The sequence below is a fragment of the Sturnus vulgaris genome, chromosome 3, assembly GCF_052056855.1.
Source record: "Sturnus vulgaris isolate bStuVul1 chromosome 3, bStuVul1.hap1, whole genome shotgun sequence".
Classification (NCBI taxonomy): domain Eukaryota; kingdom Metazoa; phylum Chordata; class Aves; order Passeriformes; family Sturnidae; genus Sturnus; species Sturnus vulgaris.
Window position 1 is genome coordinate 28,648,088 of NC_142245.1, and position 25,542 is coordinate 28,673,629.

General features: G+C 42.2%; 1 protein-coding gene and 1 long non-coding RNA gene across 4 annotated transcripts in view; both read right to left on the bottom strand.

The window, feature by feature from the left end:
* Positions 1 to 4,989: 4,989 nt before the first annotated feature.
* Positions 4,990 to 18,003, bottom strand: CALM2 (calmodulin 2). The gene is made up of 6 exons (XM_014877272.2): positions 17,913 to 18,003; positions 13,585 to 13,615; positions 8,475 to 8,618; positions 8,294 to 8,400; positions 7,277 to 7,412; positions 4,990 to 5,890 (listed from the first exon to the last, which is right to left on the bottom strand). The coding sequence occupies exons 1-6, from the start codon at positions 17,913 to 17,915 to the stop codon at positions 5,862 to 5,864; spliced, it is 450 nt and encodes a 149-aa protein (XP_014732758.1). The 5' UTR covers positions 17,916 to 18,003; the 3' UTR covers positions 4,990 to 5,861.
* A 3,549-nt stretch (positions 18,004 to 21,552) lies between these two features.
* Positions 21,553 to 25,542, bottom strand: part of LOC148224253 (uncharacterized) — a 48,715-nt gene continuing 44,725 nt past the window's right edge. For all 3 annotated transcript variants that reach the window (XR_015802821.1, XR_015802823.1, XR_015802824.1), the window contains one exon: positions 21,553 to 23,410. This is a non-coding gene — a long non-coding RNA (uncharacterized LOC148224253). The remainder of the gene's footprint in view (positions 23,411 to 25,542) is intronic.

Sequence of the window (25,542 nt, forward strand, 5' to 3'; positions counted from 1 at the left end):
CTCTCAAGGGCCATTAGTAGCACTTTGTCTGTCAAAAAGCAGGTGCCTTTTAAGAAGGTACCATAGGAACAGGGATGTGCTGTTGTGATGATACAGTCAGCAACTATCCAAATTTTGAGCCTGTCAGACCTGGAAGGTGGGGGAATACCTGTCTGACCTCTGAAGGGTTGCCTTGTCACAAGGAACCAGCCAGCACAAGATGGTGATACCTAAATGACTTAAGGGAGAGGTACTGAGGGGAGAGCTGGCATTGTTTGCTGATCAGGGTGTCAATTACTATTGATAAAAGTACTGGTTTACGAATAGGGAAGTTTAACTCCTGAGCAAGTACATGCCTACCCAAAGGCCTGATCTGCAAAATGAAGATTAATTATGCAATTGGAACAATCTAAATACTCTATTCCAGCTTTAGGGGCCACTAGAAATGTATAAACCATTACCGTTTGAGAACACCCTGCAGGAACAAGGCAGCAGTTCCAGCCCTGGAGTGTTGCTATTATTCAGAAAATAGTGGTGGATTCATCTTGTACCAATTATTAGACATTTGCATCAAACTTTTGTCTTCCTCTCATGCTATTCTCCTAATTTTATATTCTTTGATCCCCTTTCTTTTCCATCTCCTTTTTTCACTATAATTTCCTGTTCAGCTCCTCCTAGAAAAGCCAAGTATCAGTGTGCAGTCGCTACAGAACACTGCATGACATCCTGTTTGAATGGCAGGATCTTAGAGCAGGAACTGGCTGCTACTCTGCATACATACAGCACCCTGTAAAAAGCAGACACATTCTTCTACAGCCTGAAGCTGAAACTCTCAATAATGTCATCAGGACTTATTGTGTCACATCACCCAAGAGTTGTGCAGGGAATATGCCTCATTTTTAGGCTATTACTGTTAGTCATCTTTACTGAATCTTCTGTGTCTGAAGGTGTCCTAGTTGATTTTTGCACAATTTCTTGAACAGTATCCCAGGACTCTCAAGTTCAAGACACTGAAATAAATGCTCACTTCTCCATAGTTCTTATTTTAAAAAGCCATAGGAATTATTTTTCTAAGGAGCAGCTAGAAGGAAGTCAACCTTTTCAAAACTGCTATTTTACGTCATCTGGATATGACACTATGACATCAGGCTTGCCCTTACAGGAAACTGGACAACTAAGGTCCCCATCCCTACTCCAGTAATTTCTGTATTTTCTTCACAAACTTAGTGTAAATCCTAAAACCCCTCCTTTTCTTTAGTGTATATACAGCTATCAACAACCGAATTCTTCAAAAGCAGAGTAAATAGATAATCTGACAAGCTGTTATCTATTCTTGTAGGAGAGAACTTCTTTCAAAACCAGAAACTGGAGCAGATGTAAGCTCGTTTTTCTTCCAGTCACAAAAGTGTACTAATGATAAAGGTAGATATAAACAGAAAAGAGATCTCTCAAATTCTTCATCATCTCTTTCTCAAAGAAGATTCAATCTCCTTTCCAAGGTTCTGTTAAACCTAGGTATAAAATATAGTACACAAATTTCAGAATTGTCCCTTTGGGTTGAAGATGACATTTTTCTCCTTCATACTCACATTTATACTCTCCTTTTTACTCACTGCATCCCCCAGAGTATTAATATACATTGCCATCTCAAATACCTCCTATTCTCATAGAAAAAGATCACTTTTCAAGACTCGAGTTTACAGAAATTTTACTGGATGTTTTTAACTGAAAAGTCTGATTTTAAAAACTGAATTAACTTCCTTATTTGTTCATTACAGCATGAAGACTTCCATAGAAAAGCTATTTTTAAAAGCAATATTTGAAGGAGAAATTTTCAAGTGTCTCTAGTATTTCCCACCCACCCCCACTGGAAATGGCTGGCAAGGAGATTATGGGAACTCCCCTTAGTTACTCAACAATTAGCAAACCAGTTTCTCTCTTAACTGGACCGAGTCCAATGAACACAGTATAGTCATAGAAGTGACACACATAAATGCAGGAAAGCAGTAATTTTACTACTTGTTATGCCCAGGTTGTTGGTGAACCATTTCCGAGAGCAGCCCACTCTGCCAGAGCAGCAGACACAGCTGCCTTAGCCCTAAGAGCCGAGTCTTTAGCGACTGATGGCTGAAAGCCAAAACACTCAGTGTGCATTGCCTGCAGTGGGGCCATCCGCTGCACTCCTGCAGTACCTTCTCAGCTACCTTCTAAGCTATAGTATCACCCAAATAGTAAGACTGATCTTATTAGCAGGCCCTTAATCCTCACTAACCTTCTCATTCAGCCATTAGCTATCATTAATTTATTAAATGTTATCCTAACAGGCTTCAAATTGACCAGCTACTATACAATTTCTCATCCAGCCATGTATTTCCCCCATCAAAAGTCCACAGCCACAAGTGATTATGAGAAGTTTTTCAGGACAGCTCACCTACAACCTTGAAGTAGTAGTGTCTAGTCCTGCCTGGCCATTCCTAACACTACTAGGGTGAGTTTGAGACCTGCTCCAACTTACCAGGCTGTGGTGTGCAACTGTTCATCCTCCTTCACTGGAAGGATCGCCAAATGAAGGTAGGGCTGGACACAATGGTAAGCCCAGGAAGCTAGCAGGGGCACTTCTGGGAATCATTTAGCTTGGCATAAACCACTTGAGATCACCTAGTCCAACTCCCTGCTCAAAGCAGGATCTGCTGGAGACATTTGCCCAGCACATCATCAGCTGGGTTTTGAATCTGCACAGATTCCACATCTGTGTTTTACCACTTACTGTAAGTGTTTCCTCCTGTTCAAAGAGAGTACTTTCAAGTCTATGCCCATCTCCCTTCCCTTGACAGTGGTGCTACTAAGATTAATTTGTCTTCATTCCCTCCCATCAGGGATCAGTAGGATATCCCCCCTACACAGTAAGGGAGAAGTCTCTGGGTCCAAGATCTCCCACCTCAATGTCCAGTTTGGACTAAAACACCACCAGCTGTTTTACTGCACTCTTGTGCCACAAAGGCTTTTGTTTTAGCTGGAACAGAACATGCGAACCTCCACGCTATTTGACAGGATGATGGATTGTCTCTTGTAAAGCTATCAGAAGGTGAATTTGCAATGTCAGAGCGTTCCTACACACACACCTCCAGAAAACTGCCTAGTGACCCAAGGCCTGTTTCACAATTGCAAAAGGACCTTGCAAGCACACCTCAGCCAAAAGGGTCATGACCAATGTCATTAGCTTCCACCACACTTGATTTACTGTATCTCAGAAGACATTCTTCCATTAGAAGAAAGTACTGAAATCTACCACTCCCATCCTGCAGTTAAAGAATTAAGTAAACAGGGCTGTAAGACTCCAATTACTGACCTAGAAATCAAGCATTTCATTTGCGTAACAGCAACATGGACGCTCACCCTAAACAAACCAGAAGCTTTGATTCCTGAGACTCAAACACCCCAAAGAGGGAGCAGCTAAAGTGACTGTAAATAAAAGTGGCCTTCTTACACATTCATCTTACCACAGGCAATTCTCTTGGCTAAGGCAGTCTTTCATAATCCTTGTTGGTCCCTTCTAACTCAGAATATAGGGATATTGTGATATCCCAGTGGAGAAGGTCCTCCCCTTTTCACCGTAGATATTTCCACATGCATGCTGAGCTGTAGCAGAAGACCAAATGGGTTAAGTGTGATTCCCACACTACTGAAAGTCAAGGCACCAGACTGGCTAAACCAAAAATTCTTGTCAGATTCCTGTTTACATTACTTACCTATAAAAACGAGGCTTCCAATACTCCAGCAATTCAGAATCTCAAGTAGTTGTTCTGATGTTCTGTAAAATTCTCCTCCACCTGTGCCACCCTAAGTATGTCTTGCCCCAAGCTCTTAGAGCACAGGATGAAGACTGGGTAGGAAGTGTTAGTTTGATCACTTATTCTGCACCAGTCAAATCCTAAATGCTAGGAAATTTAAACTGCATAAACTTCCTGAATCAGACTGCCAGCACACAAACAAGAGTTCTAAGGAATTCTGATGCTGGCTATTGAAACACTTTTGACAAGCCTCCTCTGGAAAACCAATAGAGCTGTTCACAGTCCTCAGAGAGCAGAGCTTTAAGATCAGTGACCATAAACACTTGATTAAGTGTTCCTGAATTCAGATTGAACAGCTGTCCTAATTTTAGGTGCTCACTGCAATTATAAATACATCAAAGATGGCTGGAACAGTTTTAAAATATTAGGTAACTGCTCAGCTGGGAGCAGTGAGAGTACCCAAAGGCAGGAGCCAATGCTTTGTTTAAAGGCCAGCAGAATCCCCAAACAAGATAACCACATAGCAGATGTACAGACAAGGCAGCTGTTGCCAGGAGAGTAGAGAGGCAATGGGGCACGAGCAGCCTCTGGCATTGAGTTCTTGGATTTGTCCTTGGTAGAAACCAGGTTTGTCTTCCACTTCAAAAACAAAATTTAAACCTTGACAAAAAACTAGTGCTACAAGCACAGTCTTGCTCAATAACCAATAAGGAAGACAATGTTTTCCTTCTGTACTTTGAGCTGACTGCATCCTGAGTGGCAACTCAAACATGGCAGTTTCAGAAAAGCCCAAGTGTGAGACTAAGTTACCCCAATGTAGCAGCTGACAGGGAATAAACTCCAAAATAATTAAAAGAAAGCAAACAGGTTTAGTTGTCCGAACAAGGAATTTTAATTTTAGGTCAACTATTGAACTAGGTCAACATCCAGTTCACAATGTCTACAGATAGTGGGCATAGCCAGTCACTACGGTAAGTTTATTGAAGCACCAAGCTCCACACAAGACTGTAAAATACATTTTAAACTACTAGTAAGAAAGCTTCTTCAAGTCAACAATACTATTAAGGGCCAGAGTTTAAGGACTAAGTTTTCACCTTCCAAGCTATTTTAAAGACAGCCAATCCATTGCATAAGCAAACCAAACTGCTACATACTGAAACACAGAGCAGCAACTGCATTGAACAATTCCTGTAAATAATTCAAGGATACATTGAAACAGTATGGGTAAATTGTAATTTTTTATTGGAAAACAAATATACAACTTGGAATGGATTTGAGGCAAATCGTGCCATAAGCAGATTTTTTTGAAAATAAGTGGCTAAACAAAGTTTAAAAAGCATAGTAACAAGAGGAGAAAATGTTTTCTGGCACAGGACCAGCAGTACAAAAAAAACTTGTGTACGAGTACCTGGATAAATCACCCGTTTTGCATTAGTGCAACTTAAGTTTCATATTGTTGACTGTCAATCGTCTACAACGTTAAGACTCCACATTTCAACAACATGTTACAGGTATGGCCACAAACAAGTTACTGTGAAGTAAGCTAGGAAAATGACTTTTACAGTGCATTAGCCACGTGATATATCCCATTCACACCATTTTATCCTGCAGTTAAGCTGCAAGAGCCTTATCCTCCCATCACAGAAAGGGGAAAAAACTCCTAACGTACTCAAGAACTAGAACCAGCATGTTGCTTTAACTAAGGAACAGCTAATGCATGGTAAACCCTAGCTTACTTTATGTAACTTGTCACACTAGTCATACCTAAGTTTCCTAGAGAAAGCTACTTTTTTTAATAGACAATCCAGATGTTCCCTCAGTTAACCAACTTCATCTAACTTTAGATGTGCAGAAGGGCTTAAATATCCAGAGTAAGCCACATGCAACATTTGTTACTTAGATCAATTTTCCAAAAATCAGAACAATGACAGTAAGATAAAGGAGAAAAACATGGAGGAATGGCCTTCTAATTACTATACATGCATAATCTTTTGACAGTAAGGGAAAAACCTTTTACAGATAAGTTACAAACAGAGAAAAGGCAAATAAACAATTTTGTACAAGAAATTTAACACATTCTGTACAACGTCTTCACTTCGCTGTCATCATTTGTACAAACTCTGTAAAAGGAAAGAGTTGCATGAGTTATTTGATGGAAAAAAAAATCTGAATTGCAAGTTCTGAAAAGAGGCCTTATTAGTGCTGAACATTGTTTCAAAACTGCATTTTTAGTTATATTCAAAAAATCATCTTCAAGATAGTCCCCTTTTCCACTAATCACACCTAAACTCCTCCTATTTTTAATGGCAAAAGGCCTGTACTTTTCCATAAAAGTTGGTCCCTCAGTGAACTGGGAACAGCCTTTCTTCCAAGATAAAACATTACAGGGTCCTATACCCACAGACTTACAGATGGGGACGATATCCAAGAATGACTAAAAGATCAGTGCGAATATGAAGTGACAATCAACTAAGTAAGTACAAGTAAGACATTGTGTTGGATTGAACTTTTATTTTCCAGAGTGGAATAGTTTAAGTCTTACTATTTTATTTTGCCTGGCTGGCCTTAAGCAACTGATTCAATGCTTAGTCAAAAACTGTTTAAAGTTAGAACCCACAAAATAGGATTCTTCATTCATCTTGCTGAAACATAGTTTCAGGTACAATAACGACAGGAAACCCAGAACCTCAAAGGAGTTAACTGGCTGCTCAACTTTGAACGAGCAACTGGAAACAAGAGGGACACAGATCCTCTCTAGTGCCTGTCTATGGACAGTCTACTTATAAATACAGAGATGAAGCAGCAGCCTTGTACATAAAAATGACTTTTCACTCATACATGTCTGCATACCCCTTAGGCCAAAACCAAAAAGGCCTCAAAGGGAAGACATATGTACACCTCAGAAACAGCACACATTATCTGAAAATACCCTAGATATTTTTGTAACATATTCAAAAAGTGAAAATGAGAACAAGCTCAGTGTGTCTCAGCTGCAAACAACTGTCTAAAGGAACTCCTGCTTGCATGATTTCATTTATGGTTCAATGTCAGGAAGAAAGCAAGAAATAGGAAGAAATTACTGTTGCAGCTGACTTACGTGAAATAAATATATTTAAATATCTTCTGAAGGTCTTGAAATTTCTGAGTATTTTAGAGGCTTTCCCCTTTTGATTAGTAAGTAATTTTAAAAGCATTAATGACAAATGAGTGACAACTCGCTTATTCTAATGGTCATCAGACATCATTAGATTTACGAAGTCAATTCTTACACTGCACAGCTGAATAGTCCTTTCTTGCCTTTGGCATGAAGGCAGTAATAACACTCAAACTTCAACCCATTGAGAGGTACACAATGTACACAGTAATTGAACATTAGCTTGAAGGAACAGTGTGTTCAAATGAACTTGTCTGAACACTGCCCTATTTAAACTTGGTGGCTATCAGCATCTACATACGAACAAGCATGACAAGTGCTACACAAAAAGAATCAATTAGCGGCTCCTTACCTTCATAGTTTACTTGACCATCACCATCAATGTCTGCTTCCCTAATCATTTCATCAACTTCTTCATCTGTTAGCTTCTCCCCCAGATTTGTCATCACATGACGGAGTTCTGCAGCACTAATGTAACCATTACCATCCTGGGAGGAGAAAAAAGGAACACTAGAATACACTTGCCTAAGGCCCAATGACTTAACTATAACTTAAGAACACTGCAGAGCAAATTGAACATTAAGAAATTAACACAGCCTTAACCACTAGCAGCATTTGCACAAGGTAAATGAGAGCTGCAAGCATATCTTCAGCATCGTCCAATGTCTTTAGGCATTGTAAGATCTTACGGTCTTTGACTCTCCTCCTATTCTGACAAATTATTAAACCATGAACAATGCAATCAACACCTTTTGCTACATTTTAGGTGATGGATGCCACAGTCATGTGACTGTGGTTCAAGTGGTGATTTCTTAGAACAGAAGCTACTTATTTCATTTGCCTGATTCATGGGAGTCCAGCATAAAGCTGCAAGGCCTTCAGAGATGACTTTCACATATTCCAGTACTAGTTGGGACACTGAATATTGAACTGCTAGTCTATACTACGCAACTGATGTTTTCCTCCCCACCCCCAAAGGCACCTCACATCATGTTTTCAGCTCCGAAGTGCATCTTAAGTAAGCTGAGTAACTTTAGACTCTTTTAGCAATTTACTTACCAAAGACTACCTAAAAGACTTAAAACATTAACATTTTAAATACTTAAAACAATTTCCTGCCAGTTGTCTGCAAGTATTTCAGTATCACAGAGAGCAGTACTTTAAAACATGTCACTTATTATTACTATCCTGATAACTCATTTGATTTTCCCTTACAACCTTACTTTAGGGTAAGCTTACTGAGCTTTAGGGTGATTGGTCAACCCAGAGGCTCTCTATGACTGCAGATACCCCTCAGATCTGTGAGAAAGCACATTACAATCAGACACAGTTTTCTTAACAGAAATATTCCAGGTAGACATTACAGTACCTTGTCAAAGACACGGAACGCTTCTCTAATTTCTTCTTCACTATCTGTATCTTTCATTTTTCTTGCCATCATTGTCAGAAACTCTGGAAAGTCAATTGTGCCATTGCCTGAAAGGTAATCACTTTGTTAGAAAAACATGGTTTAGGCACTTTATTAAATTACTTATTAGTAAAGTTCTTACCATCAGCATCTACTTCATTGATCATATCCTGTAGCTCTGCTTCTGTGGGGTTTTGACCAAGTGATCTCATCACCGTCCCCAACTCCTTTGTAGTTATAGTACCATCACCATCCTTGTCAAATAGTGAAAAAGCTTCTTTGAATTCTGTACAAAACAAAACAAAAAAATCCCTTGAGCTTTGAAATGTTAACCATCAAAAAATTCACTGCTATTGTTTCAAGTTACAAAATTTCATTTCAATCTTCTAAGAAAATTTTGGTATACTGCTCAATTGCAATGGCAATATGGCAGCATCAGCATCTGAAAACACACCCACCAGTCTACTGATGGACCATGTGCTGACCTAAATTAGGATGGAAGGTCATCCATTTCCAAGAGACTCAGATGTTTGTTACTCTCTATCCTGAATAAGGGTTCCTAATATGGAGCTGAAATAGCTATCTGCAACTACAATGATCCACATCCTTGGTAGGAACTGCATCTCAAAATAAAACAATATGGAATTGCTATGAGAAAATTTAAAATGGTACTTTAAAAATACACATGTTACAGCTTAATAGCACTTTTGTTACTAATAGAGGAGATGAGTCAACGGAAAAAGGTATAATGAGACCAAACTACACCCAAGTTTCTCAATATAAGCCACTTCCGCTGGACACAGATGTCTGAACATTGTATGCTACCACAGCTGTTCAAGGAGGAAAGTCACTGGAGTCTTCATTCCTGAAAAGCTGCTTACAAAACAGCTTCAGCCCTACTGTATCCTGAAACAGCCTTCAGAGAAATGTTTCTGACTAGTTCTAAGACTGCTTTGCTGTGTTTCAACACTACCTCTTAACCCCCTACAATGGCTGTATTGTAGCCAAGAATATTAATACAAGCGTAACATGCATAATTGTATGATCCAAAAATGGAGTTGGTTTTAATCCATGCCATCTGTCTTTGGCCACAGACTTTAAGCTAGCTCACTGGACTGTGGTAGCTCACATACACATGACTGTAAGGCATGAGCATCTTATCTACTCCCTTGCAGACTTGAGATCCCTTTACAGCTTTCAAGCCATCTGAGATCATGGCTCTGGACAATCCATCAGCTCAAGGGTACTCCTGAATCAGAAATACTTCCAAGAGTTCGATTTTTTTTCAACATTTTCATGCAGCCAGCTTTCCAGATGGTGGGTTTCCCAGACCAGAATTAGTCACAGTGAAAGTTTTGACATGACCTGAATGAAGCCTTTACTTCATACTCTGAAACCCTTGAGGTGAGTACAAGCTGGCAAGTGTTAAAAATTCAACTATAAAAACAGGTTTCTTACAGTTCATGAATGAACTACAACACCAAAGTAACACAGTCAAATCCCATCCAGGAAAAAAAACCCACTAGTCTTCTGCATTTAATCTGAAGTGTTCCAAGAGCCAACTCCCACTGTTCAGCCCATCAGAATCAGAGCAAAGCTATCATAGGACCAGTAGAAACAGTTTCAAGCCAATATGTGTAAATTACAAAGCAGAAACAAGCAGATATAACCTTTATCTACAGTTCCTTCCAAATGGTTTTTGGGGGTCTAGTTTTAGTTATCTTGGAGGCAACAAACAAGTTTCTTATAACTATGCTCTTATGCCAGGGAAGAAAATGCTTTTTGGGTCAATCCTAGTAGAGAAGTTCACATTCTATCATGGAAGGATCTCAAAAGCGGAAAGCTGCATCTTCATGAAGAGTCAAGTGCTCAAGTGTTATTCAAAACATTTCACTGTTAACTAGTTCATCCTTCATATGAAAGTTAACCATCTAACCCAAATATAAAGCAGACTTCACGGTACTGCAGTGATCCTGCTTAGAAAGGGTAATAGTTAATTCTTACACAAAATTCGAAGACTTGCTTTCTATAATATGGGCATTTTAGTGATGTAGTCTCAATACTAGGAAGGAAGCATTCAAAGGATAACTCTACTCTTCTTTTACTCAAAGTTGCAATAGGCTAAGAAGCAATCAGCTATAAATCATAAAGAAAATGAAATCAAGTTGACAATTAGCAGCATATTCCCATTTGAAATGCTGAATCAAGTCCAGAATACCATTAAAATACCTTTCTAACCACTTCCAGGAACCACCTCCAGTAATTAGAACAAAGGAGTAACAACCTACGCAAGATGCAGTTTAGACTAGAAAAAGAACAACCTGGCGTAGCTTTGGAGGATTTGCAGCCATGGCTAGTGAATGCACCTATGAAATACTCAATTTTAGTGAGCAACTCAATTCTGGCATCCTGCAACGTAAACATACCTTGCACACTTTAATACCTTGATTCCATACAGCATGTAAAGCAAATCCTCTTTATTTTACACTTCTCCATACCGAACTGCAAATGAAAACTCTCTTCTAAGTCTACAAGGTTTCAGCCTTTACATCTTTCTGAAAAGCATCCTGCATCATGAGAAAAAGACTACTTCCAGGCTCCAGGAAAGACACGCTAATCCAACAATGTGAACTCTAACAGCCTAGCTCAAAATGTTCTTTTAACCATAGCTTCTGAGGCATCTGTGCACCACATAACCTTTTGAAATGAAGTGGCAACCTTTAGTGACCTAATATGTTCAGTGAACCAGGACTACCATGTCCATTCCTACACAATTTAGCCAGCTGTGTCTGGAACTTTTATAGGAGAATGTCAATTGTTCTCTTCACAGCTACCAGGACCTCAACACTTAAACGTGTCTATTTCTACTATGACAAATTTTAACTCACTGTTGCGGTCAAATCCCCAACAGAGAACCACAGCACACTGAAGGAACACCATACATAGGCCTGCTTGTACACAGAGCCCATTTAGAACTCTGAAGCCCAGGGGAAGAATAGCTCGCTAGACCAGCTGGCTTTGGGAAAAAACCATCTTCAGGCTGCTCACCCATGTGACCACCCAGGTGGTCCTGACCCTATTACCTTCGTAATATAACACTTAACCAAAGGGAGAGCCACTTGACTTAGCAACTTTAATTCTTACTGAATGAAACTACAGCCAATAGTCACATTCTGTAGCTACTTGGCTTTCAGTATCAACATTTCATATGAACAAAATCTGGGAAGGTTTTCACCCCTACCTACACTGACAAGAAGCTTCAGCCCTATATGACCAATGTGTTCTACAGGAAATGCCGTCTGGAACCTTTAACAACTGTATCATGATGCTTCACAGCAGAATAGGAAGGATTTAAGCCCAGGGGAAGCGGCTGCTTTAAGTACTCTGGTCTCCTATTTTAGCAACAGTAATGTAATGTTGCCACTATCTTGCAATACGGTTTCCTACATCTGCCTTGAAACCAAAAGCTACGCATCCCTCCAGAGAAGCTCAGTTAGAATGGTGGTGGCTCAAGTTTTTCAAGTCAGTCTCTGTAAAACATTCAATTTCTACCTCTATGAGCCTTTCCATGCAAGACCACTGGCCTCCAACAGCAAAACTAAGCAGATGCAACCTTTCCTAAGCAGTACTGAGAATGATTCCTTCACACACCACCAGCGGGCTTATGTCTTCACAACTGAGGTTCATGCTTTACTTGGAAATACATTTGCTTAACAAAACATCACAGCTGCCCAGAAAGTGGTAGGCCATTTTACACTGTCTACTAAGATATACTTTTATTCATTCCATGCAGTTGAAAGCTTCTATTCCAGTACAACAGGCTCATCAATATTTATTTTTGCCTCTGAGGACTGTATGATCACTACTGAATAGCTAAAATTTAAACTAATCCCAAGGTAGTGTTAATAGGCTTCCTGTTTATATTCCATAATTAGCTACATCAACTAATAAAGCTTCTACAATTAACAACTAGAACAATGAACTGTTATTGGAAAGACAGCAGTGACAATTGATAAAGTCTGCTCTAACTGAACTGATCACAAAACTCTTAAGCTATGTAGGCCAGTTCCCAAAGAAAAAAAAAAATTTTGAAGTTGAACTAAATTTGGCTTGTGCTTACTCATAAGACACTACCATGGCAACAAGTAAATAGACTAAGGACTTTCCACAAAACCATAATTAGTCTCCTTTGAGTAAAAGAAAGCTTCTAAAGTCTGAAAGTTACAGAAGAATGTTCTTAACACTTCAGATTTGGCAATTATGGCAAAAACAAACCAGCTCATAATGACACTTCTTTTTAACGAAGTGTCTTCAAGAGCTCCCCCATAGTTAAACAGTAGTATCTCACAGGCTGTTATTTGTGTGTTTGACCTGGTACTATTAGATCAGCAGAACCCTAACATTCTCTAAAATAATTTCACATGACACTTATGCGCATTAAGACTTTCTAGTATTAATACTATACACTTGTCAGATTAAAACCATAAAGTTCTTGAATGTCTGTGGCAAAACTGAATTCTCTATTACCAGCTTTAAGTCCCATCTATTACTGAAGTTAAGATCAGTCTACTGAGAGCAATGAGACAGGTAAGTTTGTGCAGCCTGCATGAGTAGGAGACATGATAAACACAAGTTTTTGCCATTAGTGGATGGTCATCAGTGCACATAAGCCATTTCTAGGGGCCCAATACCAAAATATAACAGATGCATATTTATTTAAGCATTTCAGAGCAAGTTCCAGGCCATCAGAACAGCACACAGTTATGTCCAAGTCCACAATACAGTTCCAAATATGGAATATCAGGAGCTGTCATCATGAAGCCAGTCTCTGCTGTCATCAACAAGAGCCACTCAAACATCTCCGATGACAGGAGACAGCAAAGTAAATTATTTTTGCCTTCTGTTAAAAAAGCACTGCAGATTCCAAGCCTTCACCAGATTTGTTGTCATTCCCTGTGCCCGCCCCTCTTCAGTCTACACTTGGGACAATTCTGTAGTCATGAGAGAAGAATAACCACCAATATACTAACCAGAAAAGCTGTGGGGATTGTTTAACTATATAACTGTAATTCATTATATCCGTGGTGCGTTTACAGTAGACAAGCCTTTAAAAATTAGGTGACAAATTAAAACATTCCACCATACTACTTTAGTAGCTAAGAAAGCTAAATATATTGTGTAACACAGACTGTCACTGGATTAAGAGATGTGCCAGGTCAAGTAGGAGTAGCAACACAACATAAAAACCTCACCTGCAATCTGCTCTTCTGTCAGTTGATCAGCCTGTAATAAAAGAGAATATGATTACAGCTGTAGCAAAAGTTCAAGGCAAAGACAGACTTGTAGAGGCCTCTGAGCATGGTAGCTGCTCTTTAGAACGGATCTGTAGCATTCTGAAATACTTCTAATAAAGCTCAAAAGTCATCAGGATTGCTTGCTTAGTAAGAACTGGCAGCCTATCATCCTTTCCAGACCCTGCAATATCCCATACACCCAAGTAATAGATTACCACGTATATCAATCAATAACCCAAGCAGCACTAGCAAGCTCAAGGCACACAGGTCCCTTTAAAACCACAGACTAGTTTTAAAAAAATTCGTTTACACAGCACATTATTAGCTTCAGCTTCACCACTAAGCACTTTAAGTCTCAGCAATGCAGCAGTAACCTCCAAATAACAAATTTAAGGCAGACTAGCTAAAAATCACAAAAATATACTCTTCACTAGAATTAAATCATCCCCTGATTAACACGAAGCTCCATGTCTAAGACATGGCTGTAAAAGACAACATACAAGCTTCAGTCCACACTGGTTATTTCAGTGGCATACAGCTGTCTACACTTTTTCCAGACCACTGTCTACATTGACTCAGTCAGCAGAAGGTAACAGGGCCACTAAAGAAAGGTTCTGTGGTCTAAGACAATTTCTGTATCAGAAGACAATTCTGTATCTAAGACAATTTCTGTATGGGTAAGCTCCAGTTTATACCTCATTTTCCTCTCACCAGTTTTGAATCCATTAGATTTGATAGCAATGAAAACCATCAGTCTTGTCTTTCAGGCCAAACCCAAAATGAACTTTGCTCTTGAAGGACACCAACATGTTTGAGGACTGTAGAAATTCTCTCCCTGGGTTCTCAAATCAGCGGAGTATTCAAACAAATTCTGGATAGCTCGTGTTCAGTTGCAGTAAAACAAGGTAACATACTTCCCTCAGGGAAGCTTCTTGAACCCTTCGCTAAAGGGTAAAAACCACTAAAATACTGAAAAGGTATATTCACTGCTGAAATTAACCAATGCTTTTTCGGCTTTTATCCTGTTGTGACCATTTAAGCAGTAACCTTTTTATAATTACTGCAATATTGACTGAAAATTTTTCTGTCATTAACTATGCCCACCAAAGTCTCTCTACACATTTGCATCTGCCAGGCAAAAGACTTAGAAAAATGTATTTACAATACCTGTCAATTTTGGCCAATTTCAATTTGAATTACATTTTTATATTGCATGTAAACTTTTAAATTACCAGCTGCTGGTTATTCTTCCTGTGACAGAAGTGAAGGTGGCTGCTCCAGCAATCATACAAAAGCTGAAGTGCTTACAAAATCCTCTATGCACATAGCACAGCAACAGCCCAACATAAAGGCCACAGACTGGTTAGGGCTCACCTACTTTTAAGAATCAAGACCACACTAGTAAGTAACTTCCAAATGGTATTGGCAGCTACAGATTTCTGCTGTAGGAACAACTCCCCTGGCAGGCTCCACTTTTTGTTAGAAAATTCTAGCATGGTAGCAGCACTGCTGAGAATATAACCAATTCAAAACTAAGCTTTAGGATGGAAGTGCTCTGCTGGTCACTTAGCAGAAGCCCAACAGATTTTCACTTGTCTGGATAATATCATTAACACAGACTCATACCTTTGCATGCTATTTACATTTTTATTGTTTGAGTGAAGAGAATGATGTGCTATATTTCCGTAAGATAGTTATATCCACAGAAAACTGCAGATCAGATTTAAGCAGTAAGAACCTTTAAGTTTATTTAGGTCAATACTTTTGGATTACCAAGTCACATACTGCTTTATATAAACAATTTTATATGGAGACATGACATAGCAGTATGTACGTTTTTAAGCATTCCCAAACCCTTCCTTCTTTATAAAGAGAAACTCTTCCAGCAACTTAACACGTCCTAACCACGAATTTGGAAGAGCTCTGTACCTGTAAGAGGTACAGTGTTTGAGAAGAGCACAAAGCTTATTAGAAGGCACAGGTATGGAGCAGTTGAAAGATAAGCGGGGAGGTGGGGCAAGGTTGAACAAACACCATCTGTACTCTGCAGTGCTGGGCTCTGCAGGCACTGCTGCGCAACAGCAGTAAAAGGCGGAGCCAGCGAGCCTGCCAGCTCCCCGCCTCCCGAGCCACCCAGGTGGAGGGCTATCAGCCTGGACCCATGCCTGCCGCTTACAGACAGGCCGCTGTGGCCTTCCTAGAGGGGCCTCCCGGAGTTCTTGATAAAGGTGCACCATACACGCGATAGTGCGCACACCTTCACTAGCGCAACGCAACTTCCAGACCGGGCGGGCAAATGCTGCCTGCGAGGTGCCCATGCTGAAGGTCTGACATGCCCTTCGCTGTGGCCGAGACCCACCCGAACCCCCCATTTGATGACATCACAGCTCTGGCGTGGCTTTCTGTGATTCACGTTGCAGCACTTTCATTTTCGCTGCAATAGCTCCCATCCCCCCACCCCCAGGCTGCGCGGAGGGCCTGACAAAGAATCCAGAGCTCCTAGGAAAGCGGGGGAGCTGGAGCTGCTGTTTCTGTGGCACATGCAGCCTCTAGAGGTAGTGTTCCATTACAGCCGCCGCTGCTCTGCAGTAACCGGCCTGGGAGCTGCTCCACAGCGCTGGCGAACGCTGCCAATGGAGAGCTACCAGCGAACGGCAGCGCAGGTGACTTTCCCTCTGAAACCCGGCTCCTCGGTGTACTTCGCAGGCATCAGATCTGAAGGGACGCTTCTGTTCTGGCAGGATTAACTCGGGAACAATCACCAGACTAGACTATATAGACTAAAAATTAGGTTTATAGTAGGCGGTTTGTTTGGGGAACAAATCATTCTGTATTATCTTGCATGGGCAACACCGGACAGTCACATGTTGAGCCAGTCTGGTCTGTCAGGATGAACTATAACCACATTCAAAGTGTCACTGTGCCTCCTGGACACACCCATTTTTACAGAGACCTTGCTTAAAGATACTCCATTTTTGGTCCTGTACAGATGATGACTAAATGCAGCAAGTCTTTTGCTGCTACATTCATTGCTTTTTTCCCCCCCTGCTTTATGGATGGTTTGCTGTATAAGTTCACAATTCAAGCTAAAGAATAAATTCACGCTTCTATTCACTAAACAGTTTTGCCCAGAGACAGCATTTCAAAAAAACCCAAATTTTAAGTAGCCATCGTTCGCATTAGACATGATGAGCTGACAGTAATTTGATTCCTCAGAAGAACATAATGAATGAAAAGACAATTCCACTCTACTGCATCTTCTCTTAATGCAGAGATAGTACTACGTGGTCACTGATGCTGCTTTTGCAACAGAATTGCTCCTTTTAGTACGTTTCTCAGTATCCACTTGTTTTAATTTTAAAAAGCCAACAAACGCTAAACTCACATCCTTTAGACTGAATTTGAAACCATTCTCCGATTTCACAAAATGCGTTCTATTTCGACAGTGGATTACAATTCTAAACGCATCGCTAGTAATATTAAAAACGCAGGACTGTCCTTTGCAATGACCAAAACGGGAAGCAAAAATTGTTTAAAAAAAAAAAAAAATAGTCCCTTGTCCAACAGAGCCACCAACAGCATGGCGCTACCATGGAATCGACAGGGGCTCTAACGAGAGCTGACAACAGGTCTAGCGAGGAGGGCGATGGTGCAGTGAGGCACAGCCTGCCCCTCATCATCATGCTGCTCAGAAGCTGCAGGGCTCCGCAGTGCATTATTATGGCCAGGCGCAGCACACCTCGCTAGCGAACCGGACAGCTCGGACCGCCTCATTCAGCCGCACACGCCGAGAGCGGGGAGGAAGCGATAAGAAAGCAGAGCTGGTGCCATCGTGGCAAGCTCCTTTCCCCCCCTCCTCCCAGGACCACGGGTCCCCTCCCAGGAGAGACCGCTATCCGCCGCTCCCCCCGGCAACGCCCGGCGCCGCCTCACGGCGCTCCCGCCGACCCAGGGGCCGTTTGGATTTGAATCCGCACCAACGCCCCAGGGCGGGAAAGGGACCCGGGCGGGACCCGCCGCCGCCACCACTTCCTCCCACGCAAATGGCGCCTCCGAGCGGGACCCTCCACCCCAGCCTGAACCCGCCAGCGGCGACCAGGAACAACTTCATCCCCCCCACACCCTTCTGCAGGCGACATCGCCCCACAGCAGCCGACCTCGCTCCACAGCAGCCGACCCCCCCCTCCCCCCCGCCCCCCATCCGCGCCGAGCTCAGCCGCCCCCATCCCTCCGCATCGCAGCAGCGCCCGCCGAACCCCGCAGCTGCCCTGTGCCCAGGGACTCACCATGGTGGCCCGGCCTGGCTGCGGGGTGCGGTGGGAGCTGAGGGCTGCACGGGGCGCACGCTGCGCGACCTGCCCGCTGCACGGCTCGCCTCACACTGAGTGCTGCCCGCCCGCCGGCGGCGTCTCATAAACCGCCTCACCGCCCGGATCGCTCCGCGCCGCTCCCTCCCCCCTCCCCTTCCCCCGACAGTGAACCGCGGTGAGAAACGAGTCCCGGCTCTTCGCGCCCTCCTCGGCAGGGCACCCCGCACCCCGAGCGCCGCTCCTCCTGCTCCAGAGCCCCGGCGCAGGAAGGAGCGGGGTGCGGGAAATAGGGGGAAGCAACGCTTGTGAAACGGAAGGGGGGAAGAGGGGGGGGAGGTAGAGAAGGGGGGCGGGGGCCGGGGCTAGGGACTATTTCTCTGGGCGGAAGAGGATTTTAGTAAAAAAATGCCGAGGAGTGTGGGGACTCCGCAAGGAGGGCGCTGATTGGTGGGTTCGTACCTGCAATGCGTCACTCGGACATGCACACTCTGGGCCGGGAAGGCGGGCGCCCCTCCCCCCGCCCGCAGTGCGTGAGGGCCGGAGCGGCCCCGCAGCCCCGCGGAGCCGCCGCGCCGTGCCGGGCCCCCGGCCCAGGGCGGCACCGCGTCCCCGGCAGCGCCTTTGCCACAGCGTTTCGAGCCATTATCTCCGTGCTGTGCTCCGGAAAGCCTCACCCACGCAGAGTTAGCAAATGAGACTTGCTCTGCTTCCAGCACAGTCCAGAAAAACTCCCACCTCGCGCTGCGAGCTAGAGATGCTTCGTCGCTTGGTAGCGTTGTTTAAAAGAATAGATTTCACAGAGTCAATTAGGTGGGGAAAGATCTCTGAGACCATCGAGTCCAACTTGTGACCGATCGCCACCATGTAACCAGACCATGGCACCGAGTGCCACGTCCAGGCTTTCCTTAAACACCTCCAGGAACGGTGACTCCACCACCAGCTCCCTGGGCAGCCCATTCCAATGTCTCATCTCCCTTTCTGTAAAGAAATTTTTCCGCATGTCCGACCTGAAGCTCCCCAGTTAGACATTTTGTCTGTTCCTCCCCCATCTCTCCTTGTTAGGAGTCACATATGCCCTGGTCCTGTACCTAAGGACAGGTGAGCAGCAATTCTGAGCTAAAATCTGGAATCTTATAAGGCTTTTCTATAAGATGCATTTGGACAAATGGCTCCAGGTGCAATTTTCAAACTTGCACATGTATTTTCAAAGATAATTCAACAGAGCTGCAATATTGGCTGAGTCCAGTGGCAGCAGACCTACCTGTCCTCTGTGAAAACCACAACACTCATTTTTGGGACCATAAATACAATATTAAACTTTGGAGACCTGAGTTCAAGTTTTCTGACCTAAGTTTGAACACAAATCACAATACCAATCACATTTCAATGAAAAATTACGTACTGCCACATCTATTGAAAGAATGATTTAGTTGATATTTACACAGTATATAAACAAATAGTTTTTATACCTATCTGTGCACTGTCACTACACAAACTAGAGCAATGGCTCTCACTTTGCACACTAATACTCAGCTCTTCGCAGTTTTTGGTTTTATAGGCCACAGAAATAGGATGTGCTTGGGAGGAGACTGGCATGAATAAACTCCAAAACCAAAAAGTCTGAGGGTTTTTCCCCCTGAATATTAATTCAAGTTCTCAGGACTGCTTTATTTTCAGGATGATCTTATATCCACTGAATTCAGAAACAAAGTGGGGGAAAAAAGCCCAGAAGTCCTAGTTTCTTAAAATAATCAAAGACCTCCTTATTAAATACAGTGCCTCTCATCCTTGCTTCCTCACTTTGTGATCATAGGCAATACATAAAACACCATCATATAATTAAAGCTGGCCTTCAGCCTTGAAATCTATCTGCAGTTACTGTTTTGTGATGCACTGGTTTGTTAGGCCTCCTTTCCCCTCACCTGTATTTATAGTCCACAAATCAAGCACATCTGAACTATTGTATTTTCAAACTCTGATAACATTTTTCTCAATGTGTACCTAGATGAATAAAATACTTCTCAGAGCAGGCAATGACTGCCAAGGTTATTGTTACGCACCCTCCTCTAACCACTGCCACAGGAAGCAGGAGCAAATCCCTGCCTGTGGTCAGGCTGTGCTGGTTGAGACAGCTGAGCTTCAGTCAAATTTTCCTCCTCCCTGATGTCCCCTTTGGTTCAGTTTTAAGGACTGCTCTGACATTCCCAACTTCCAACGTTTCTAGAGGCATGAATCAGTGCAGAAAAGTTCTTGACCAAAAAATTCATCACCTGCTCCAGATTTGGGATAAAAGTGGCATAGCAGTGCTCAGGGTGCATGTCTGTCACACCCTCAAATCTGGAGCAGAGCAGAGTGCTGGTGCATTTTGTGGGGCAAAACCATTTCCTGTGGAGACCTTAGCTTGGATCCTGGCAACAGAACGCCCACGGGTGCATGATGCTGGGCCTGATGTGCCAGACCTCTCCTTGGCATCTGTCTTTTATCCTCACATTACCTCAGAGAGGCAAAACATTGTGACACCTAGGTTGCTGAGGTGCCCAGGCTCAAGGAATCTATTGAGATGTCGTAAATCTGCATTTCTGTGAAACTGGTCCTGAGGGATTTGATGAGAAGTATGTGGGAGGGCTATATTGAGACAGCAAATTCTGATTGAGTCCTGTTCCTGGAGTTTGCCACTGGCCATCACTAGCATGGAGGCTCTAGGAAACATGAGGGTCACAGCATGAGTAAGATGTAGGCTCCTTGATTATGGCGTAAGCATCTGCTGAGGAGCAGGGACTTGAATGCAAGGGTCCCAGAGAACCTGACCACCATATTGTATGTTTTTGTGTACATCTCTTAAAGGATTTGATATCTGTAATTTATATTAAATTCTTCATACTCTTTTTAGTTACATTCAGTTTTCTCTAAAGGAGTGGTCATTCAGAGCATCCTCCCTCTGCCATATGTTTCAAGGCCCCCCTGGTTCCTTGATTTCTCTCTCTCTCTCTCTTTCATTTCTCTGTTCTTATGTGTCTCCTTTTTTCCATCTGCATTTTCCTACAGCAGCACCCATTTCCTGTGGGTTTCATCACCACCCCCACCCTGCTTCCATCTGTTGAAGAGATCAGCCACGAAGTTAACTTGCAATTACACTACCCGTGAAATTACACCAACACTTCCAGTGGCATTACTAAGCATTAAAATGAACACCCTGGTGAAATTAATGGGAGAGGGGAGAATTTGCCTCTTGCACAAAGGGGTTGTTGGCAACCTCAGGTAGGTAAACCAGCAGATCCTCAGGTACATTGGGACATTGGGGTAGCCCAGAGAGGCAGAATTGCTTTTCAGCAGCCTAGCTGACACTCTCTGCAGCCTGCATATGCCATGAGAGGCAGGGAAATACATCAAATGACCAGCCCCAGCTGTGGACTGCAACCGTGACACCTTTGACAGAGCAATAATGGGAAACGATGGTAATTTCTCTGTTGCAATGGTCAGGTATAGTTCTACCAGCTCAGTCTTTTTAACATGGTCATTTCTCTGTCTGCTATGTAATTTAATAGATTTATCAATGCTTGTGATCTGTGCTTCCCCCCCCCCCCCAACACAGAAATACAGTTTTACAGCAGTCCAGTTTCAGGATTAGGGCAGCAAATTAGAAAAGCAATTTGAGTTCCAAGGTTAGATGAGCTATATATGCCAGCAATTTTCACAGTTACTCTTTGTGGTATATTTAATATTGTGTAAATGCAATTTGTTCTATCGTTTTAATAATACTTTAGTGGATCATTTGGACTGATGTATACAGAATGTTGTGCCATGCTATAAAATGCTATAGCTGCTTCCTCAAGATTATTGTAATAGTTTGAACAACCTAATTAGAAATTAACTGCAAATTTTATAAGCAAATTTCTGAGATAAGAAGAAAAAAGTTCTCTACTTATCACAAGTACCAACACTTAGCATTTAACTGCTGCACACAGAAGGAAAATTGCTCATGGCTGTTTTCCCATAATGGGTCTGATTTTTTCCATTCTTTTCTGTAACAGAGAACCTGTCCCCCTGAGAAAGGCCTTTATCCTCAATTCCAGCTTTATGGGCATAAAACTAAGGTGGAAATCAATATTTATCCACCCAGATGTATTTGGAAGGCCCATTCAACGCTCAGCAAGGAAAAACTTAGTTGTCTACAAAATTTTAAGGTGCTAAATGAGACAGCTTGGTTTCTGGTATCCTGAAAGCATCTATTGATGAAACAACCCAGAATGCTGAGAGCTAGGAGACTACCCTCACCTCACCTGGATGGCAGCAGTGGATAGAAAAACCCAGAGATTTACTGACTGCGTTGGATGAAAGACACCTCCTCTAATATAAACATGGTTGTGGGAAAAACTGCACCTTCTCCTTGCATGTTGAAAGCCTTGTCCTTTCCTTTGTGCCTGGTCCCTGGAATGCTCACACCTGGATGGCATAGTGCCCATAAATCATGGGGATAGCATTTCTTCCCCTAGGGAGTATGGACAGGTGATTCCTCCCACACTTCATTTTCTGTGGGAAGTGCATAGACAAGAGCAGTAGCTGGCAGAAGGGACTGCATTACACACTTTCAGAATATACCCGTGGCTGTGTCAATGCTGAAGGTGACCCAGACATAACCCAATCAGCTTTTAGGTAATTTAGACAGGAATACCAAGGCAGCTCTAGCAGTGTGGTGCCTTCCACGGAGCACCAGACCCACTTGAGGAGCCAGGCAGGTTTGCAGTCAGCAGATACAGAGCTCCGTTGTTGAGATTACACTGTCCCCTCATAGATGTTGTACAGCTGATTCAGGTGACCTAAAACTGACTCTTTAATATATTGTGACCGTTGACTAACACAAAATAAGACAGGAGAGTCCAAAAGGCAGATAGGTGCACTTATAAAACTGGGAGGCCAGAGGAAGGCACAATATCTAATCGTAGGCTCTAGACTAGGATTTTAAAAGGCCAGTGGGACTTACAATTATTTTTTTTTTTTAACTTTAAAGAGATAAACAACTGCTTCAATTTTATGAAGATTTCTGGTGGAACATTGTCCACAAACCTGCAGTATTTTCTGTGCTCCTATGAGGAAAACCTAGGTCTTCATCTCACCAGTGTATCATTCTAGAAGATGAGAATGCTGCCTGAGCAGAGGCAGTAAGAGATCCCATTTCTGAACCCGTGTTCTTGAAGTACAAGAATAGATGGCTCTCACACTACCTCTGAGCAAGATCTTGCTTTTTCTGTGTTTCTTTTTCTAAAATAACTTAATAGGAGGGAAAGCATAAACGCCATATTTACTCCAAGATAACAGAAATCCCACAGTCATCATATTTCATACAGTTCTGTTTTCCAGGGACTGGAAATAATATCGTAACACTTACAAGAGGCAGCATAAAGTCCAAGACATTGCAGAATGTATTCCAATATCTTCAGATTGTGAAAAGGCTTCCTTTTCTTTCCTTTGACGAGCTGTAAGAGAAAGTAATCGAGAGTCACCAGCTCTTCCACCCATGGGGAAGTAGCCTCTGTCTGTGAGAAGTACCACCCAGTTGTTATCATCACAACTTGACAAAATGCATCCAAGCGACTGTTTAAACTTCCCCTCATGTGAAGATCTAGTAAGACAGTGGTCAAGGAAGTACTTGCTAATTCTCCATTTTGACAGGAAGAAATAGAGGAAAAATATGCTTTTCTGGATCTGAAGACTCTCAATTTTGGTAGCTTTCTACATGGAAGGTTTTCATCCTAACATATTTTTCTTTATTAACAAACAAAAATGACAGAATAATAGGTAACTCCTACTAAAAAATGTCTGGGGGAGGCAAAGCACTGCTTATAATGGAGTTATTGCTGCAGCCTTAATTAGGGCATGGTGCCAAATACCTCTGTGATGAAAAACAAATCAATGTAATGATGCTTTCCCATTACCTTTTTTTGGAGTAATTAAATGTCACAAAATATTTTGTATACTTCTTACTGGGGACCAGGGCATATGGGACTGATTTACAGCAAAAGTCAAAAGCTGCTGGAACTGAAAGTTAAAATACATTTTAATTTTCACCACAGGAAAGGGTGAAGCACTTATTGACTGTAAAATTTGAAATACAGTGTAGAATCTGACACTGTAGATTATGTGTAGATTAACATAGTATATCTGCTTCCCTTTTTCACCCAAACAGGCATTGTTTCACCTAAGCTGAAACTGCTCTGGAAATTCAAACCCTGTGCTCTAAGATCCTGCATGTTTAAAGAGATTTATGTCCACACACACTGACAGCTGAAGAATCCACCACTGTTGAATTCAGTAGGCTTTTCACTGGCTTTCTTTCAGCAGGTCACATCCTGAGCATCTTACTCACTTTTTCCTCTATCTGCACTCAGTCATGCTTTCAGAGGGGTTTATCCAACACAAGGGCCGATTAAATACTGAGCAAACAGTTCAGAATTTGGCTGCTTTTGTAAATAATGATTCAGAGGTTTGATTTTGCTACAGATGAGCCTGAGCCACAAAAAAAAATTGCATCTGGATCCTAACCGTGTCAACTCCCATGGCAGAGATTTTTTTTTTCCCAGCCAAAGCTTGGCCTGAAAGTTCATGCAGAAAGACAAACTGTGAATCAGAAGCCTGCACCAGTGCCTCGGGTGAAGTGCGTACCAAGATAGCCTGCAGCCCCATGCCAGCTTGCCATTGACCTTTTATCTGCATAAATAGTCGTGACCTTTGGGCTGCTCAAATTAGTGCAAGCTGCTTGAGCAGGCAAGTATCACAGCCCTCCTCTGCTCAGGCTGCATCTCTTTGCCTCTGCCCTCTCGTGTCATCTCCTTCGCTGGGCAATGAAGGTGGGTGGGGACATGGGACAGCTTTCTTACCTCTGGGGACATCCTTTGCCTCGACGGAAATCCACCACTGGCTGGGTAGGGCCATATTAAAACGTCATTATATCAACTCAGTGACACAGAGAAGACCAAGTTAAGGAGCTGACAATCGACCTTTGGATTGATACTTTTCTATAGGACACAATAAACCTGCTTCTTGCTCTGCCTCTCGTTATCTTTCATTACGTAAAAGAAGTCCTAAGAGTTTTAAATAAAAAGACATAAGTTGTTAACAAAATAGTTATTCTTTTGCTCAGCCTCAAAGTGAGTTGTTTTTCTTAAGAAGAAAAGGTAGATAAATAAATCACTCTAATCTACTTTTGATTCACTGGACTGTATGCTGTATAGGATTTAATGCCTATTATTTTCTCAGTAGACCAGAGCTAGCCTGCTTTCTCATGTAAATAAACATTTAGTCCTATTTCAAAATGCATCACTTGTGTCCCTGAAACCACAGCAGTTTTAGTTATTTTTGGAAACAGGTATTTGTACTGTTTTACAAGCATATTTTTTCCAATTGTTTAGAAGAGGTCCTTCAGTTGCTTAATGACAATATTGACTAGGCCTGAGGGGAAGAAAAAATGAGTGGGGTATTTTTAAGGATATAAAGCAGGAAAAAAAAGGCAAACATTTTCAAGGTTCTCCAAGATGTTGACTGCACATTTCAAAGGAAGGTTATTCCCTGAAATCCTCTCCCAAGCTCTTTTTTTCCTAATTTTCTTTAC